At 37.2% G+C, this 20,897-nt stretch overlaps 1 protein-coding gene across 2 annotated transcripts in view; it reads right to left on the minus strand.

The window, feature by feature from the left end:
• Positions 1 to 20,897, minus strand: part of HELZ (helicase with zinc finger) — a 196,342-nt gene that overhangs the window by 8,694 nt on the left and 166,751 nt on the right. For both annotated transcript variants that reach the window (XM_011999166.1, XM_011999165.1), the window contains exon 31: positions 6,758 to 7,010. In XM_011999166.1, the coding sequence (XP_011854556.1) occupies positions 6,758 to 7,010 (253 nt within the window). The remainder of the gene's footprint in view (positions 1 to 6,757; positions 7,011 to 20,897) is intronic.

Raw genomic sequence — 20,897 nt, forward strand, 5'->3', positions numbered from 1 at the left:
TGACATTCAAGGTTCCTTAAAATTTGACTCCATCCTTCCTAACCAATTTTATTGCTCACTAAACCCATAGCTTGCTTTCAAATAAATGCTTTTCTTTTCAATCTTTTAAAACTTTATATAACATTTTACTGGATTATAAACAATACAAATTCACTGAGGACAATTTGAAAATTTCAGAAAAGTTCAAAGAAGAAAGTAAGTCATTCATACTTCTGAATAACGAAATAGGCCTTAAGTTGTTGTTTTATTTTTCCCTAAGTATTGGATTTAGAGTATTTCATAACTTACTTAGGTAATGTCTCATTTTTAGAAATTTTCATTATCGCCAATTTTTCCCTTCTCTGAACTGTGATGTTCCAGGTAAATATTTCTAAATATTCATGGCTACTTCCTCAGGATAAATGCCTAGGTGTACAATGGGATGTACGAGCTATACGAATTCATGTATTTCACAGCTGTTTCCTAGGATAAATCCCTAGGTGTCCAAAGCTTCTAACAACTGTGGCCAAACTGCTCCGCAGGAAGATGCTGCCCATGTGTACTCAGCCAGTCATGTCTGTCCACTGCCATACCCCATCACAACACTGGCATTATGACTGTTTAAAACCTTAGCCTATTTTATTAAGCAAATAATTATCTTGTTGTGGTTACAATTTGCATTTCCTTGATAGTTGGTGTGTAGGAACAGTTTTTCCCTGTTTATTACCTATTTGCAGACTATCTTTGTCCATTATTCTATTGGACATACTATTCTATTGTTTTTTCCTATTATTTTGTAGGCACTTTTTACATATGAACAATACTATTCTTTTGTCACATGTTGCAAATATTTTTACCTGTTTCGTGATTTCCCTTTTAATGTTATTTATAATGCTTCCACTTTGTCAACAAATGTTTTAGATTTTACTAAGCAAATCCATGAACTAGTTCCTATGCAAAGTCAGGTAAATATTTACATCTTTTTGTGAATCTTTAAGGGTTTCCTGTTTCAAATTAAAATTTTATAATCTATCTGCAATTTATTTTGTTATGTGGCATTAGGTAAAGATATAACTGTTCATTTATTTTTCCCTTGAATAATTAATTAAATAATCATTTATTGAATAATCCATCCCTTCTATGCTGATCATACTTCTATTATTACTAAATTCTTTTGTGCATTGAAATCTGTATCTGGGCTTTCTAGTCTTCATGTTCCACTGAACCGTGTTTCTATTCCTGTGTCAGTATTTTTTAAGTTTTTTGTGACCCTATAATAAATTACGTTCTCTGCTCTTTGAAGTCTTCCTTATTTTCCACCTCTATGTCTTTTCAAATAAATTCTGGATATTCTCACAGACCTTCCATTTAATTAAACAGTCAGGTGAGCCATGGTCAGTGTGCTTTTCCTGCTTTCTCACAGGTTGCTTCTCATATCTGGAATTTGCCCATTTACCCATCCAAAACCTTAAACTGCCATCTCAATCCAATAAATATTTATTGAGCACTTACTATGTATTCACTGCTGTGCTATACCCATGAAAGTATACAGTTGGTTAGAGCAGCCCTTCAAAAACTTATCATTTTATTGTGGAAATAAGATAGAAACCCATGGCAAGGCTACATAACAATAGAAGTGGAACAATGAATGCTGATAGGTCCTAAGGGAGTTCTGGGAGAGCCAGGAGGGAATCTACACAGGGAAGATGAAACCGGGGATGAGTCCTGAAGGATTTAAACAGGTGGGGAAAGACTAGGAGGGCATAGGAGAGACTAGTAACAATCTCTTGGTTTCCGTGCTTTCCCTGCTTCCTTTTAGGTACAGAAACCCCACCCACTACACTAAGCTTAAATTGGACACATGGTTGCTCATCTAGTGACTACATTTCCCAGCTTCCCTTGCAGCTGAGTATGGCCAAGTAACTAAATTTGGCTTAATTAGATATGAGTAAAAGTGTGCATGCAATTTCTGTGTCATCTCTAGCTTGAAGATAAGCCACTTGCCTTGAAACACTTTCATGGCAGAAACCTAGCTTTGACTATGCAAACAAAGACAAGCCTTTAGAGGACAGTGGGACACAGTAGAAGGACCTTGGGCCCTTCAATGACTTTGTGAAGCAAAGCTACTCAGATAGTGTGAACCAGCCAATTAGGTGAAAGAAAAATAAGTTTCTATCTTATTTAAGGCACTGTACTTTGGGGTCTCTTTGGGACAACGACTTAGCCTTTACCCTAACTGATACAGGTAGGAAAGGACAAAAATGGGAAGCATTTCCTCATTAGTCTCCTCTGAACGTAGTAAAAGGTTAATATTAGACAACAGAGGGCGATAACAGAGAGGTGAGTTAGTTCCTCTTGTACAAAGTTTTCTCCCAACTACTCCACCATCTTTAAGGGTACAGTGTCTATACTGCACATTTAGCACTTAGTTTTATGCCATTTAATATTGATTGTTATTGCTTTATGTATGTTAATCTTATTTCCCAAACTAGATAGCTCCTTGAGGGAGAGGACCATGCCATCTTTTTCACTGAGCTCTGTGAGTATGGCACTCTGCTTCTTGATGGCCCTGTGGTTAGCGGGCCACAGGGACTGTCTCTTCCTTCCTTGTGTTCATGTCAGGAAGAAAGTGTCCCACTGGAACATACTTGATTCATATGGGGCTGGATTTCTTTTCCCAGAAATTTCAGTATGTGTATGTGAGGTGGGGGCGGGGGGGGTGTGGGGGCGTGGGTGCAGACAGAGAGGTAAAGTGAGACCTTTAGCTAGATTACTTAAAACACACAGAAGAGTACAGTGATCAGAAGACCAATTCACAGAAAAGCAGGACAAAGGAACAGGTACACAGAGGAAGCCATAGGCCTGGAGGGAGATGCTGAGACCATCACATGGTGTGGCTATTTACCATGGGCCAGGCACTTTGTGCTATGCACCTTCCATGGTTTAAACACAGTGGCCAGAAAACTATCCAGCTCCCCTCATCAACCCAGCTGGCCTCCCTGGACCTTATTTCCAGTAAAACTATTTTTACCTGAGCTACTTTGGGTTGGTTTCTGTTTCTTGCAATCAGATGTAGCTTAAGACAATCATCAAATAGAATGAACTCAGATAATTGATCTTCAAATATTTAGCGAGGTACCTCTATCCTTGAGTTCAAAATAAGTAAAAAACTGAAACCACAAGAAATCCCACTAATATTTCTTTTTAAAACTCAAACCACAATGGTTCATTTCCTCTAAAACACACTAGTGACACCTGATGGAAGCTACTTTACACTCAATATGACCAAGTTTCAAAAGCATGTTAACATCAGCAAAACAGCTGTCCAATATAACATAAAACTAGAATTCAGAGGTTAAGGTGAAAATATTTCACGTTTTAGCTTGAGTATTTTCTTTACTCAATATGTTAATTTTATAGTACTATTTTAAAATTTTAAAAATTCATAATATTGTTCAAAATGATTTTAAAACATTTAACATCTTTCTAGTATATTTATCACTTTTCCCTCTAAATGTCACTGATTTTGTGAATTAAACAACTGCTTTCAAGAACAGTTTAACAAATATTTCAATATAAAAATGTTCTTTGCTGTCTAAAATAATATATAAAATAAACATGGCTTTGGTTGTTCAAGAACTTACTATTTTTATTTACTTTATTAAGACTTATTTAACAATGTTCTCTGTTCCATAGCAATGTAATTAGTTTTAACTGGTTTTTTTTGTTTGTTTGTTTTGTCTTTTTTGAGACGGAGTCTTGCTCTGTTGCCCAGGCTGGAGGGCAGTGGTGTGATCTCGGCTCACTGCAACCACCGCCTCCCGGGTTCAAGTGATTCTCCTGCCTCAGCCCCCAAGTAGCTGGGATTACAGGCACGCATCACCACAACTGGCTAATTTTTGTATTTTTAGCAGAGATGGAGTTTCCCCATGTTGGCCAAGCTGGTCTTGAACTCCTGACCTCAGGTGTTCCACTTGCCTTGGCCTCCCAAAGTGCTGGGATTACAACTGTGAGCCACCATGTCCAGCCTAGTTTTAAATTTTTTCAATTAAATAAATACTTAGAAAATAATATTTTAGAAGCAGTTTAACTTAATGCCTACATCCTTGTCTAACCATGAATACAAGATCGCTACTAATTAATCATGTATATATTCCCAATAAGAGAAAACATTCTCTGAGACTATGAATTTCACTAGTCTTACAACGAATATTTTTCAAAATACACATCTCAGCTGGGCGCGGTGGCTCACACCTGTAATCCCAGCACTTTGGGAGGCTGAGGCGGACAGATCACGAAGTCAGCAATTCTAGACCAGCCTGGCCAACATGGCGAAATCCAGTCTCTACTAAAAATATAAAAATTAGGCAGGCGCCTGTAATCCCAGCTACTCAGGAGGCTGAGGCAGGAGAATTGCTTGAACCCAGGAGGCAGAGGCTGCAGTCAGCCGAGATGGTGCCATTGCACTCCAGCCTGGGTGTCAAGAGCAAGACTCCATCTCCAAAACAAAACAAAACAAAAAACACATCTCTACTCTAAAATTTTCATCCCATGCATTAAAAGAAAATGTCTGCTAAAGTATGTCTTGTCACCAGGTAAGTGAACAGAAACCAAACATACCTGTGTTGGAGGAGCGACTCCCCACCCTCTGCAATGCAACTGGGTCACCCCCTTAATTGCACAGAATCTAGTTTCATTATCTCCTTTCTTCACAAGCATTTACTAAGAGCCTAAAGTGCATTCAGTGTTAAAATGGGAAATTCAAAGTTTATAAAGGCCAAAGATGGAGTTTCTCTTTTAGGTTTACAGCTTAATTGTAAACTGATATCCATATCAAACACAATGATCTTTTTAAAATTTCAAACCAATATAATATAAACAGTTTTCTTCAAGCTCAAGAAATAAATTTCTAACTTCAGTAAGAAGTCTCTCTCATGTAATTATTTTATGTCTGATACCACTACTACAATTCTCTAAAAATAAAAAATTGATAAACAAGAAGTTGTGCTTCAGGACACTCATGATTTGAATTAATTTTTTAATGCCTAACTAAGTGATACTTTCAATTTAAAAATACCACAGTACGTCTCCAAGCAATGAAGAAAATAATGACTTCATATTTGCAGAAATGATACCATAAATGACATGAGCATTTGCTCAGGAACTTTCTACCTTATCAGCTTGGGTCAGCTTTTTATTAATTTTGGCCAAAAGCTATCCTAAAACTTAGGTTAAAAAAAAAAAAGAAAGAAAAAGAAATGATGTTATCTTTAAAAAAATTATAATAACCAAAAAAGTAACAAATTATCATCACTGATTTGTAATGTAGATGTTTGCCAGGAAATTCAAATATAACATGAGTGTATTTATACCAGTGTATTTATACTATTTATGGTTTGAAAGTGACAAAGCAGGCTCACACCTGTAATCCCAGAACTTCGGGAGGCCAAGGCAGGTGGATCACTTGAGGTCAGCCTGGCCAACATGGTGAAGTCCCGCCTCTACTAAAAATACAAAAATTAGCTGGGCATGGCGGTGCGTGCCTACAATCTCAGCTACTTGGGAGGCTGAGCCAGGAGAATCACTTGAGCCCGGATGGCGGAGGTTGCAGTGAGCTGAGAATGCGCCACTGCACTCCAGCCAGGGTGACAGAGTGAGACTCTGTCTCACAAACAAACAAAAAAGTGACAAAGCAACCAGGCACAGTGGCTCATGCCTGTAATCCCAGCACTTTGGGAGGCCGAGATGGGCAGATCGCTTGAGTTCAGGAGTTTGAGACCAGCCTGGGAAACACAGCGAAACCCCATTTCTACAAAAATAAACACAAAAATTAGCCAGGCATAGTGGCACATGCCTATAGTCTCAGCTACTTGGGAGGCTGAGGCAGGAGGATCGTTTGAGCCTGGGGTGTGGAGGTTGCAGTGAGCCGAGATTGCGCTACTGCACTCCACCCTGGGCGACAGAGTGAGACCCTATCTCAAAAACAACAACAACAAAAGACAAAGCAACCCGAGGCAAAATACAGCAGTTTACTCCTAACAGGTACTAACAAATGTCTAAAGATTAAAATGACAATGTCTTTTGCCAGGAAATAAAAGCAAAAGCTTTAAAAATTTTTTTTTCTCTACCACGTCTATTGTTCTAAAAATATGCTTGCATGGCACATACTCAAAAATGGGCCAGTTATGGAAACAATAGATTCACATTCTAAAGATGAACAAAATTTGTTTCAAATAAAAAATTGATGCTACTGGGCAAAAATTCACCACACAAAGACCTCACACTTGTTCACAAAGATCAACGTCTACAGCATACAAAGAGAAGGAATTAGAGAATTCAAGCAATATAATTAGTTTCTTTATATTCAATATAAAAAAGAGAACAGAGGAAAGATCAAAGTGCATTCATCTTTAAGGCTAAAGAGGAAGACTCCAGATTTTCCATCAGACAGTACAAGTTTAGAGTGTCTTATCCATTCCAATCTCTTTCTATGCCTTTTTTGTTCTTTAGCCCTGAAGTTCTACAGTTTATCAGAATAAAGGAATAAACACAGGATTCCTAAATCTCAAAATGTTAGACTTTACTGGTCTCTCTCGTGGCCAAACTCTATTATATAGCAAATTGTCAACACTTTACTGACAACAAATCCTTGAAAACATATTAATCTAACCAACTCCCACTTGCCCCCCTCAGCCCTGAAGGAAAAAAAAACAAAAATTCCACAGATATCCGGGAGCTGAGAAGTAGAGATTAGTTTTAGCCACCAACTCTGTCTTACCTATCAACTCTCTGGGCTGAGCTGTCCTGCTGGATCCATTGCACGGAATGTTCTGATAAGGAGTAGATGAGGTGGTGTTTACCCAGGACTCCGGGGATGAAAAGTTGAAAGAAGATTGATTACTGTGGTCCTGAAGCTCTTTACACTGAGCCAAACTGTCTTGAGGAGTGCTTACTTCTTCAGAACAAGGTTGAACTGAGCTAGATGAGATTCTTCTTTGGTACAAGGGCCGACCAGGTCCTCTGGGCTCATACTACACAAAGAAAAATAACATTTCATAAATCAGTGCACCTTGTGCCATAGTCCTCTCTCTCTTCGCTCCATAGCAATCTCACTATATAAAGTAAAAATTCTCAAGAATACTCTGTGACTGTGAAACCCTCCCTCCACCCTACTTCCACCAAAAAGAAAAAGGGTTGGGGAGGGGGCAGGCTAGGCTCTGGACATGGTGTCAGAAGACCTGGGCTCAAAACTCAGTTCTGTTCCTCACTGTATAGTCCTGACAATACATGTCTGATTTCTGATTGTTTTCTTATCTGTAGAATATGGGAACTGAAGTAGTTATTTTCAGTTCTAAAATTCTATTGACATTTTAAATAGTAGATTAAGAAAAAGCATGAAGGCGCAAATCCGATCAAAATTAAATGGGTAAAGTATAGTCGATTGAGTCATGGCCCTCTTGAGCAGAGTCATCTATTCTAGACTTATCTCTTGGGTCCTTCCTTTATAACATCACAATTTGTTTTTCTTTAGACCTGAGGGCAAGATGTGATTCCTCCTGTCCAACATAAGTACTCTTGACTAGACTCCACTGCATTCCTTTTAGTCAAACTTCAAAGGACACAGAATACTCATTCATTTATTCAAAAAAATATTTTATATGTTTGAAACCGAATTAACTTACTCAGTATATTTTCTCCTCCCTAAACTCCCTGTATTTGCACAAGCCAAATTCCTTTAACCCTTCCAACAAGATCTATGTGGCAGCCATGTCAAAATTTTCTTATAGTTACCCAAGTGCTGTTCAATTTGTTCTTGCCAGATTCTTGTGATCAATATTCAGAGTCAATTCTAACAGCAAGGCAGTGTACAGCAGTGGTTAGGTACCCGTCTCCATCTAAAGCCAGACTGTCTGTGTTAGACTTCAGACTCCGACTTTTATTGGCAGTGTCACCCTTGGGCAATTGATTTAACTTCTTTGTAACATGAATTACCCACAGTCCCCACATCTTGGGATTGTTGGGAGAATTAAATAAGGATGCATAGCATTTACAGCAGTTCTTGGCACACAGGAAGGGTTCATTGCTATATAATTATTTTAAATATATAAAGATAAAATTCCATGTTCAGTCTCAAATGACAGAATGGGATTGGTGTTTTATTGCCCCTTTCTTTTTCCTCTTTTCTTTTTTGGATAGCAAATAATAAATTTGCTGTTCAGTCTGCAGTCAATTATGACTCTCAGAAACTGTACTTTCACCACTGTTGTTAGCAATAATTGAAAATCAGGAACTGGAGGTTGGATTAAAAAGAAGGCAGAGAGATGAATTGGCACAGCAATAACAGGATGGCTTCTGGAAATATAAAATAGCACAAGCAGACATTATCAAGCCAATTAAATGTGAAAATTGTGGGGGTAAGCACTGAGAGTATTAAGTCAAAGTAGATGGAACCACTAGGATATAAACTAGGGAAGAAAATGGGTCTGGACTGGCTGCCCTTGTGCAGAGAGGCAGGAAAGTGGGGAGGAGAACACTTCTCTCACTATTAAGTTTTGAGTGCCTCCATTTCCAAAGTCTTAGCTATTGAATGGAGGAAGGCAAGAGGTAGTGCTGCCACCTAATTAATTTCTTTTTTCATGAAATTTTATAGATCTGTTTCTAAGCATAGTATCTCAATTCATGTTTAATTTTACTCTGCTTTAAAGGCAATTGTTTTCAATGGTCAAATCATTATGAATTTGATTTGGTTTTCTAGAATATTAACCATCCAAATTAATTTAGTGTCGACTAGGAATGTAATCAGCACATTTGAAATTTCTTTGTCTAAGGCATTAAATTACGGTAGTGAGTGGAATAAGTAACCTTTCTAAACTGCACGGTGTGCTCTATGCCTGACAACCCTGGATCACAATGGCTGTGCAGTGCGTCTTTTTTTTTTTTTAATTGAGGTTTGTAATGAAGACAATTAGCTCTTAAAATTGAAATGTAGTATTTCTTTTTATGACTATCCTCTGAGTGTTTAGTCACAATCTTCAGGGGATTACCTTCTAAAGTTTTCATATGTGAATACCAAAGTACAAAACTAACGTTGGGTATGGGCTCAGAAAGAGCAGGTTATGATAACCAAGTCTCCTGGTGACACAGAACACTCAATATACTCTCGTGAATTTCACGCGTTAACTTTATAAGCCCCTTTTCATTAAATAATGGACATACACAAACCAGTAGTATAAACAAAAACCTTTTTACAATGAATAGACATATGAACCAGAAAGCTTAAAGGAAGAAAACTAAAACTCAGAAAGAAATGGAAGGCTGATATGAGACAATATGCAATTAAACTTTATAGAAAATGTGTATCATTTGTATCTTCCAAACTGAAATCCAAAGTAATCACTCAGTTGACATGCACAGCAGGCTCCAGTGAAGTATTGTATAACTTATCTATAGCTATTGACAGAGATAAATGTGTAGATAAAATATGAAATTCAATTTCAAATTATGTTATGAATATGATCAATTTTTAATGTCAGAAAAGCAAAGCCGAAACTGGAAAATTTTTTAATGCTTTTCAAATTAGATATATTGGAGATTATATATATATATATATATATGAGAGAGAGAGAGACAGATTGATTGATTTTTGTGTGTTGACCTTGTATCTTGTGACCTTGCTAAATTCACATTAGTTACAGGAATCTCCCAAGGAACTGGGAGATTCTTCGGGCTCTTTCTATACTGACAACCATGTCATCTGTGAATGGAGACAGCTTCATTTCTTCCTTCCCAATCCCTAATGCCATTTATTTTCTTGCCTTATTGCGGGGGCTAAGACTTTCAGCACAGTGTTGAAGAGGAATGTTGAGAGCAAATGTCTTGCTTTATTCCTAATCTTAGAAGCATTAAATCTCTCACTATTAAGTATGATGGTAGCTGCAGGATTGTTATAGATGCCCTTTAACAGGGTGAAGAAGTTCCTTTCCATTTCTAGTTCACCAAGAGTTTCATCATCAGTGGACAGTGCATTCTGTCAAATGCATGTGGTTTCTCTCCTATGTCTACTGATATGATTGTGTGATTTTTCTCTTTAGATTGTTAGTATGGTGTATTACATTAATTTATTTTCAAATACCACGCCAGACTTGCATTCTAGAGATAAGCCCCCCATGGTCATAGTACATTATTCTTTTCATATATTGCTAAATTCAAATGGCTAATGTCTTGCTGAGGATGCTTACATTGATATTCATGGAAGTGGATCTGTGGTTTTCTCTTTTTGTACTGCCTTTATCTAGTTTTGGTATCAGAGTAATGCTGGCCATACACAATAAATCGAGAAGTGTTCTATTCTCTGGAAAAGATTGTGTAAGTTGGTGGTTTTCTTCTTCATATTTTTGGAGGAATTCCATGCTAAAACCATTTGGGCCTAGAGATGTCTTTTTTGGAAGGTTTTAATTACAAATTCAATTTCTTTAACAGTTACAAGACTATCCATATGCCATCCATTTCATCTTCGGGGAGGTTTTAAGGAAGTGGTTCATTTTATATACGTTGCTGAATGTATGTGCACAGAGTTGTTTGTAGTGCTCCCTTATTATCATCCTTTCAATGTCTACTGGGTCTGTAGTGACCCAGTCTCCTTCCTAATATAGGTAGTTTGCATCCTCTTTTTGTCTTCGTCAATCTTGCTAAAGGTTTATCAATTTTACTAATCTTTTTGAAAAACTAACTGGGTTTTACCGATTTTCCTTTATTGCTTTTCTGTTTTGAATTGTATTAAATTCTGTTCTCATCTTTGAAATTCCCTTCTCTCTTCTTGATTTGAATGTATTTTGCTCTTCTTTTTCTAATTTCTTGGGGTAAAAGTTTTGATTACTGATCTGAGATCTTACTTCTTTTCTAACATAAGCTTTTATTAAATTCTAATATAAGCTACAAATTTAAATTCTAATATAAGCTATAAATTTCCCTCTGACACAGCTTGAGCTGCATCACACAAATTAGGATAGGCTGTATTTCCATTTTCACTCAATGTAAAACATTTCTAATATTTCTAATAAAGAAGCTTCCACTGGTCAAAGATAGGGGACAAGGTGTCAAAATGTATAATGACTACAATAAAGTAAAAACTCAAATACATAATGATATCAAATAATAATATTCAAAGTGCAAAAAGAAGGGGAAAAAAAAGCCTCAATGATCATCCTGAGGCCTAAGGCCTCAATTCATTACTCTGAAAATTGACTAATAAAGGGCAAGGATTAAACATTTATCCTGCCCTTTCTATACAGACTATATTTTAGGTAGTAATTAAATATTCAATGAGGAAAAGTTCTCCTTTATAAAAGAAAAATAAATAAAAAAGAAATTCAAGGAAGTTTTAAATAATCATTTTGCTGTATCTAATGAAACAACAGATCTAAGCAACTACCATCAACAGCTGCTAAAATCTGAAAGGTTGCTGGGAAATTTAAAAATCAATAGATCAGAATGACATCATCTGATCACTGAAACACAGTGATCAACTTAACATAGCTAAAGTGGGAAAACTGGATATTAGCTACATCTTTAAACATATAATTTAAAATGAGACATTACATAATGCCTGGTAATTTTTCATTGAAATATCATCGATATCTTTCCATGTCATTAACACTCTTATGAGATTTAATAAGCTGCATTTTTTTCTTCATTTACTTAAAACTAATCTATTTAATTTCCCCAAGATTTGAGGAAGAAATCCTTGATTATAGAACACTTAGGGTCTACTAACTTATTTCAATTTAGCTCCCCCTCAAATTATTTTCTGCTTAAAGCAATATGCGACAGTTTGCTACATACATACAGTTCCCTAGAGAGAAAAAACTAGGATGGTGCAAGGAGAGGACTATCACTATAAGATTAAAAATAATCCATTTATTAACAAGCCAGATAACATGTGATGAATAAACTGTAGTTTACAACAGTAATATCTGTGGGTTCATATCTATGGGTTCATGTGATGTAATCTATTGAAAAGCACTTGATAAACTATAAAATCATTTTTTAAAAGCATGATTCCCAGTTAATGGTGGCTATTGGCCCAAGACTCCACTAAAATAATAATAAATGAATATAAAAGATATACAACAATCAAGACCATGAGACTGGTCATCAATAGAGGACACATTTCCAGAATACATGGAGACTGGATGGAGGAATGGTGTCTGTGGAAGAAGAATGAAATTACAGCTACCACCCAAGAAGGGAAACAATTCACCTAGCAGAATTCCACGGAGGCTTGCGCCTAAGAAATGCCAACTAATATAAAATGAAAGGAAGATGAAGGAATAAAATTGGGGGGTAAGTGAAAGACCACACAGGAAACAGCCGGACTCATATTATACTCCTCCCTACAACTAGTCGGACACAGCCAGCCAGGTACCTACAATACAGACAAAAAGATAAGGAGACAGACAAGCAAAAATCCAGGAAAAACGAAGTCCTCCACATGGATTCAAGCACTAAAACGTCCCCAGCGAAAGGCCTGCCAGGCAATACATCCTGTGATATACATAAAACTCCCAAGTTGCTTTTTAGTGAAAGATAATCAAGCGGCCGGGCGCGGGGCTCACGCCTGTAATCCCAGCACTTTAGGAGGCCGAGGTGGGCGGATCAACTGAGGTCAGGAGTTTGAGACCAGCCTGGTCAACATGGTGAAACCCGATCTCTACTAAAAATACAAGAATTAGCCGGGAGTGGTGGCAGGTGACTGTAATCCCAGCTACTTGGGAGGTTGAGGCAAGAGAATTGCTTGAACCCAGGGAGCAGAGGTTGCAGTGAGCCAAGATTGTGCCACTGTACTCCCGCCTGGGCGACAGAGCAAAACTCTGTCTCATAAAAAAAAGGATAATCAAGGATTACCAGACTTTTAGGGAAGCTCTCCAGCGTAAAAGATGGTCCCAGATAAATAAGTTGAAAAAAGGGAGGCCCAGAAAGAAACAATAGTGATATTTTAAAAATATTTTAGAACATTGTTTTAGTTCTTATTAAAAATTGAAAACAAAACAACAAACCCTCTAATTGGTGTTCTCAGAAAAGGCACAGCACTTGGAAAACAAGATGTCACGAAAAAGGAAAAAGCTCAGAATAAAGAACTCTTGTGAGTTTAAAACCTGAGGGCTCAAATATTAAATGCAACAGAAGTGCTTGTAGATAAAATCAAGGAAATCTTCCTGAAAGTAAGAAAAAGTACAAAGGTAACAAAGTATGACAGGAAATAAAGATTTGGAGAATCCAGGAGGCCCAACATCTTATCAAAAGAAGTTTCAGAAAGTGAGACATGGAGAAAAATAATGCTAGAAAATTATCCAAAAAAGATGAAAAATAATAGACAATTTCACAGTTGAAGGATACGAGTCCTTCTCTAAAGCAATGCTGTCCAAAAACAATTTCCTGTGGCGATGAGAATGTTCTGTGTCTGTACTGTTCAGTAAGGCAGCGCCTTGCCACAGGAGCCCCTGCTCAGTCAAAATGAGCCTACCAGGGCTGAAGAATTCAATTTTAAATCTTATTTCATTTCTAATCATAACCTATCCATCAAGAATTCCTCTAGGTTCTACCTGCAAAGTAGATTCTGAATTTATTTCTTACCATTTCCACCGACACCACAAGCCACAACCACCTCTTGCCTAGGTAACTATGACGTCCTTCACTATTTATTTTATATTATTTTTAAAACTTTAAAAAAATAAATTGCATTATTTTCATATAATTTTTAAAGTAATTTTAACGTCACTTTAGCCTTATAAAATTCAATCATAATGACAGAAGCAAAAATGTATCTTAGTTTCCAACACTCTAGTAGATTTCTAGGTTTTATTGTTTTCCTTAAAAGAAAGATACAGACCAAACTCCCGCAACATGCAATTTATCCATATAACAAACCTGTGTGCGTACTCCACTGAACCTAAGATAAAAGCTGGAAACAGCCTGTAGTTCCAGCACTTTTGGAGGCCAAGGTGGGCAGACTGCTTAAGTTCAAGAGCTCGAGACCAGCTGGGGAACATAGGGAAACCCTGTCTCCATCAAAAAATACAAAAATTAGCTGGGTGTGGTGGCATGCACCTGTAGTCCCAGCTACTTGGCAGGCTGAGGTCGGAGGATCACTTGAGCCTGGAAGGCGGAGGTTGCAGTGAGCTGAGATCATACACTGCAATGCCAGCCTGGGTGACAGAGGGAGACCCTGTCTTTAAAAAAAAAAAAAGAGAGAGAGAGAGAGAGAGATACAAGCATACCTTAGAAATAATGAAGGTTTGGTTCCAAACTACTGCAATAAAGCTAATACTGCAATAATGTGAGTCACGTGAATTTTCCAGTTTTCCAGTGCATGTAAAAATTATATTTATACTATACTATAATCTATTAAGTGTGCAATAGCATTGTATGTTTTAAAAAACACAACATATAAAGGCGGGCATGGTGGCACATGCCTGTAGGCCCAGTTACTTGGGAGGCTGAAGAGGGAGGATCACTTGAGGCTTAAATGAGCTATGATCGCACCCATGAATAGCCACTGCACTCCAGTCTGTGCAACATAGTGAGACACTGTTTCTTTAGACATTTTTTTTTTAATGTATATGCCTTAATCTTAAAATAATGTATTGCTTGTGATTCTCTGGCTAAAACATTTAAGAACAAAAAATATATACTGTATTGCTAAAAAATGCTAACACTTATATGAACCTTCAGCAAGTTGTAATCTTTTTGCTGGTAGAAGGTCTTGCCTTGATGTTGACGCTGCTGACTGACCAGGGTGGTGGTTGCTGAAGGCTGGGGTGGCTGTGGCAATTTCTTAAAATAAGACAATAGTAAAGTTTGCTGCATAAGTTGACTTTTCTTTTCACAAAAGATTTCCTTATAGCACACAAAGTTGTTTGATGGTATTTTACTCACAGAACTTCTTTCAAAATGGGAGTCAATCCTCTTAAATCCTGCCAGTATTTTATCAACTAAGTTTATGGAATATTCTAAATCCTTTGAAATCCTTTGTTGTCATTTCAGCAATGTTCACAGCATCTTCCCAGGAGTAGATTCCTTCTCAAAAAACCATTCTTTGCTTATCCATAACAAGAAAGTCCTCACTGGGCTCAGTGGTTCACGCCTGTAATCCCAAAACTTTGGGAGGCCAAGGCGGGAGGATCACTTGAGGCCAGGAGTTCAAGTCCAGCCTGGGTAACATAGTGAGACACAAACAAACACACACCAAAAACAAAACAAAACAAACAAACAAACAAAAAAACAAAAACAGAAAAACAAAAAAATTAGCCAGGCATGGTGGTATGTGCCTGTAGCCCCAGATACTCAGGAGGTTGAGGTAGGAGGACTACCGGGGTCCAGGAGGTCAAGGCTGCAGTGAGTCATGATTACACCACTGCACTCCAGTCTGGGTGATAAAGCAAGACCCTTCTCTTCAAAAAGAAGGGAAGAAATTCCTCATCTATCCAAGCTCGATCATAAGATTACAGCAAGTTAGTCATATCTTCAGGCTCCACTTCTAATTCTAGTTCTCATGCTATTTCCACCACATCTACAAGTTACTTCCTCCACTGACGTCTTGAACCCCTCAAAGTCATTCATGGTGATGGAATCAACTTCTTCCAAACTCCCATACATATTGATATTTTGATCTCTTCCCAAGAATCGCAACAAGAAAGCATTTTTTAGCAATACAGTATATATTTTTTGTTCTTAAATTTTTTAGCCAGAGAATCATTAATGGCATCTAGAATGGTGAATCCTTTCCAGAAGGTTTTTAATTGACTTTGCCCAGATCCATCAGAGGAATCACTATCTGTAGCAGCTATAGCCTTACAAAATGTATTTCTTAAAATAATAAGACATGAAAGTCAAAATTACTAATTGATCCATGGGCTGCAGAATAGATGTGTTAGCAGGCATGAAAAGAACATTCATGTCCTTGTACAGCTCCATCAGAGTTCTTGGGTGGCCAAATGCATTGTCAATGAGCAGTAACATTTTGAAAGGAATCTTTAAAAAAAAAAAAAAAAATCCCCCCCCTCCCACGAGCAAAGCAGTAGGTCTCAACAGTGGGTTTAAAACATTGGTAAGCCATGCTGTAAAATGGATATGCTGTCATCCAGGCTTTATTGTTTCATTTATAGAGCACAGGCAGCGTAGATTCAGCATCATGCTTCAAAGCCTTAGGATTTTTGGAATGGTAAACTGGTACTGGTTTCAACTTAAAGTCACCAGCTGCATTAGTTCCCAACAAGAGAGTCAGCCTGTTCCTTGAAGCTTTGAAGCCAGGTATTGACTTCTTCCTCTCTCCCTAAGAAAGTCCTAGATGGCATCTTCTTCTAATAAAAGGCTGTTTTGTCTACACAGAAAATCTGTTGTTTGGTATAGCCATCTTCATCAATGATCTTAGCTAGATCTTCTGGGTAACTTGCTGCAACTTCTATATTAGCACTTGCTGTTTCATCTTGCACTTTTATGTTATGGGGATGGCTTCTTTCCTTAAACTTCATGAACCAACCTCTGCTAGCTTCCAACTTGTCTTCTCCAGCTTCTTCATTTATCTCGGCCTTCACAGAATTGAAGAGAGTGAGGAGGGCCTTGCTCTGGATTAGGCTTTGCTTAAGGGAATGTTCTGGCTGGTTTGATCTTCTAACCAGACCACTCAAACTTTCTCCACATCAGCCATAAGGCTATTTCATTATATTCTTATCATCCATATATTCACTAAAGTAGCACTTTTAATTTCCTTCAAGAACTTTTCCTTTGCATTCCCACCTTGGCTAACTGTGATAAGAGGCCTAGCTTTTGGTCAATCTTAGATTTTGACATGCCATTCTCACTAAGCTTAACAATTTCTAGTTTTTGATTTCAAGTGAGAGACACGCAACTTGTCCTTTTACTTAAATAGAGGCCGTTGTAGGGTTGTTAACTGGCCTGATTTCAATACTGTTGTGTCTCAGGGAATAGGGAGGCCCAAGGAGACTGAGTGATGGGGAACAGCAAGTCGATGGAGCAGTCAGAATACACATAACACTGATTGCCCAAAAACAATTACAATAGTAACATCAAAGATCACTGAGCACAACAGAAAAAGAAATAATGAAAAAGTTTAAAATACTGTGAGAATTGTCAAAATGTGATACAGAGGCACAAAGTGAGCACATGCTGTCGGGAAAACGGCGCTTCTAGACTCGCCCAACATGAGGTTACCATCAACCTTCAGTTTATAAAAAATATAGTACCTGTGAAATGCAATAAAGCAAAGTACAATAAAACAAGGTATGCCCATATACTGAAATAAATGTGACTTTGCAACACAGTGCACCAAAATCAATTTGGGTCTAAAAGGAAAAAAAAAGCCATTTGAAGCATCTCAGAGGCAAGGTCACTTAGAATTTACAAATAGTATTTTCCTACTAAGCAATACTATTTTCCTATACATCCATACACAAGGTCATAGAAGGGATACTAGAATGAATACAATATTACATCTCAGAGAAAAATGTCAGATTCACTGCTGTGACATTTGGAGCTACCTTGAATCTATCTGACTCTTGTTTACTCTTCTTGAATATGAAACAGTGAAGTTAACAATTAGAGAGCACAACAGCTCTTACAATGAGCAAATGTTGGGGTGGATAGGAAATAAAATAGTTTGCAGTAAAAGTTTACTCTTTGACCCATAACTATTTGCATTTTCTCTGAAGATTCGTAATTACTACAACTAAATAAATTTTACACCTTTTGGAAAAAATGTAATGCTGGAAAGTGTGTTTATTCTTACAGAATGTGGAGAAATTAAGTATATTTCTGATATTTGAAATCTCTAAATTAATCATTTGAGCAGTCAAACATTTAGCAGCTACAACTGGATAGATTTCAAGAAATCAAGAATTCTAAAATGAACTAGCTCCCTTTCTCCCCACCACCCAGAAAAAAGAAAAGGCAAATTTTACACAACTGAAGATTGAATTCTTCACAAGAACATAATCTTGCTTTTCCCCACATCTAGTTCTGTGTGATTGCAATCATTTCTCATTTTCTAAGAATAAACCTTACTCATGGAACAGAGCTCTGAAGAGCAGTGTGATGCTTCAGAAACTGCATGGGACTGTCAGGAGTCTCCACTCCCTTGGATTAATAACTGCTTAAGTTACAAGTCCTATAATATCTTTGTGCCTCAGTTTCCTTTTAAAAGGGGGGAGGTTAAATGATCTTTAAGGCCTGACTAGTTCCAAAGTTACAAGATTTGAAGTCTTTGATAAATCAAAGTCTTTTTCAATGAGAATATATTTTAACTTTTAATTAAAAATGTCCAAACAAAGCCAGGCGCGGTGGCTCATACCTGTAATCCCAGTCCTTTGGGAGGCCAAGGTGGGCAGATCACCTCAAGTCAGGAGTTCGAGACCAGCCTGGCCAACGTGGTGAAATCCCATCTCTACTAAAAAAAAAATAGAAAAATTACCTGGGCGTGGTGGTGGGCGCCTGTAATCCCAGCTACTTGGGAGGCTGACACAGGAGAATTGCTTGAACCTGGGAGACAGAGGTTGCAGTGAGCTGAGACTACACCACTGCACTCCAGCCTGGGTGACAGAGTGAGACTCCATCTCAAAAAATAAAAATAAAAATGTACAAATATCTATCATCTTTAACAACCATCAACAATTTGATAGACTCACTAAAATATTCCAAGTGTGATGACAAATCCAAGCCTATTTATGTGATTTAAATTCAGAAAACTACAGGACATGCTAACTGACTGCAATGAAACGCATTCTGGGCAACAAGTTAAAAATGTCCTCTTTTTTCCTCTGCCAGAGGGTACTTCCTATACAGTAAGTTGAAAGACAAAGGCCCCCACACCAAAATTTTAGAAAAACATCTGTAGCCTGCAAAAGAAAAATATTTCTGACAGAGAAATCCCTTTACATCTCCATCAACACTGTAGTTTTGTGGGCCCCTAGGCTGTTTAAACATACTTTCCTTCCTTTCTTTTCTCATTTCTTATTCATTCTTATTTCTATTCTTATCTCCTATTTTCTTTCCTTATTTCTTGACTTTGTTTCCTATTGCTTTCACCCAGTTCTGTTTCAGGAGGTGAGTATTCCTTCTACGTACATCTCCAGCCAATCAGATTGTTCCTTTATTTTCAGACGGCAACCCTACCAATGACTGATGCTCAGGTTTAATTTTAGAGTCCTCAGGTCTTAAATAATTTCATTAATATTGTTTAAAGGCCCATTTACCCTGCCAGAGAGATTCTTAAAGAGATTCTGGGTTCAGTATCAACTCCATATATGATTGTGTGTTTATAAATATGCTTCATGTTTTACTGTGAAATCGTTATGGTACTACACATATAATAACAATTTTCAAATTCTGCTAATATTTCTTTCCAAATATTAAAATGTAATGCTAACATTTCAAAAGCCATTTAATACATGAAATCTAAGAAAGGAGGAAAAAACTAAACTACAAAACTCATGTATAAATTTTTACTGTTAAAGATAGTTTTAGTTTAAGTAAAAACTCCTAATTTGCTTACCATTGTCTTATAAGACACACCTCTAATATATGACGTTACCAAGCCATTTCACCTGTGTGTATATAAATAGATAACTGGGGAAAGGTCAGCAACTTAATTAATAAGGGCTCTATTTATAATTATGCTATCAAAGCTAATCACCAAGTAAGAGCTAAATACACTAGTGGAAATTCTAAGTCTCATTAACGACGGTGCCAGAAATTTTAATTAAAATAGAACACCTCATTTAAATGATTAGCTTTGATAATTTAAGCATGAATAGAGGCCTAATTTATTAATTTGCTGATCACTGTTAGATGGTTTATTAGATATCATACATTAATGATCTCTCTGAGAAGCTAGGTCAGAGAAGACAGCAATATTTCTACCTGGTTATACAACACAAGTCATAAGTTATCACCATCTATTTCTAAGGTGACAATAGGCAATAATCAACCAAGATTATAATCTTCAAGATACATCTGAACAATACCTTCCTCTATAAAAGAGAACTTGGGGGAGTCACGATGATTAGACAACAGTATATTGAAACTAAAATTATCAACTAACTTCAAATCTAGAGTTGTTTGAAAGAAAAAATGAAAATGGCTCAAAGCGTCTTTGCTGAAAAACCAACACACAGAACAAGAAATAGTTCAAAGCAGACACATCATCGAAACATGTATGTCATCTCTAAGATGATGTAAGTAAATGTCAATTTACTGAAAGCTGATCAAAATAAGTGACCTACTAGCATTCCATTTTTATCAGAAAGCCATTACAATATCACCACCACAACACAAAAATGAGCCACTTCACAAGCCAACTCTGAGACTTTTACAAAGACACTTTCAAAAAGGATTTTCTATTTATTCCTTATGAGCACTTTTAATCAAACTACTCCATAGTGAAGCATATCTTAAATGGCAAAAGCTTTCCTTTGCACCAGTATCAGCACTGCTACATAATCGTTTTGAGAATTTGTCCCTGAAGATAAAATGACTGAAAAGTATAATGGAAAAAAAAGGTCCCATTAATAACAAAAACAAAACAAAACAAACCATTCTAAGATTATTGGAAATACTCAAGATTTAAATGAAGATCCTACAGATTTTTGAAGAGGAACATTCAAAAAATAAGAAAGAGAGAGAAAGAAGAGAGAGGCCAGGCGCGGTGGCTCACGCCTGTAATCCCAACACTCTGGGAGGCCGAGGCAGGCAGATCATGAGGTCAGGAGATCGAGACCATCCTGGCTAATATGGTGAAACCCCGTCTCTACTAAAAACACAAAAAACTAGCCGGGCGAGGTGGCGGGCGCCTGTAGTCCCAGCTACTCGGGAGGCTGAGGCAGGAGAATGGCGTAAAAACCCGGGAG

The sequence above is a fragment of the Mandrillus leucophaeus genome, unplaced genomic scaffold, assembly GCF_000951045.1.
Source record: "Mandrillus leucophaeus isolate KB7577 unplaced genomic scaffold, Mleu.le_1.0 Scaffold585, whole genome shotgun sequence".
NCBI classification, from domain to species: domain Eukaryota; kingdom Metazoa; phylum Chordata; class Mammalia; order Primates; family Cercopithecidae; genus Mandrillus; species Mandrillus leucophaeus.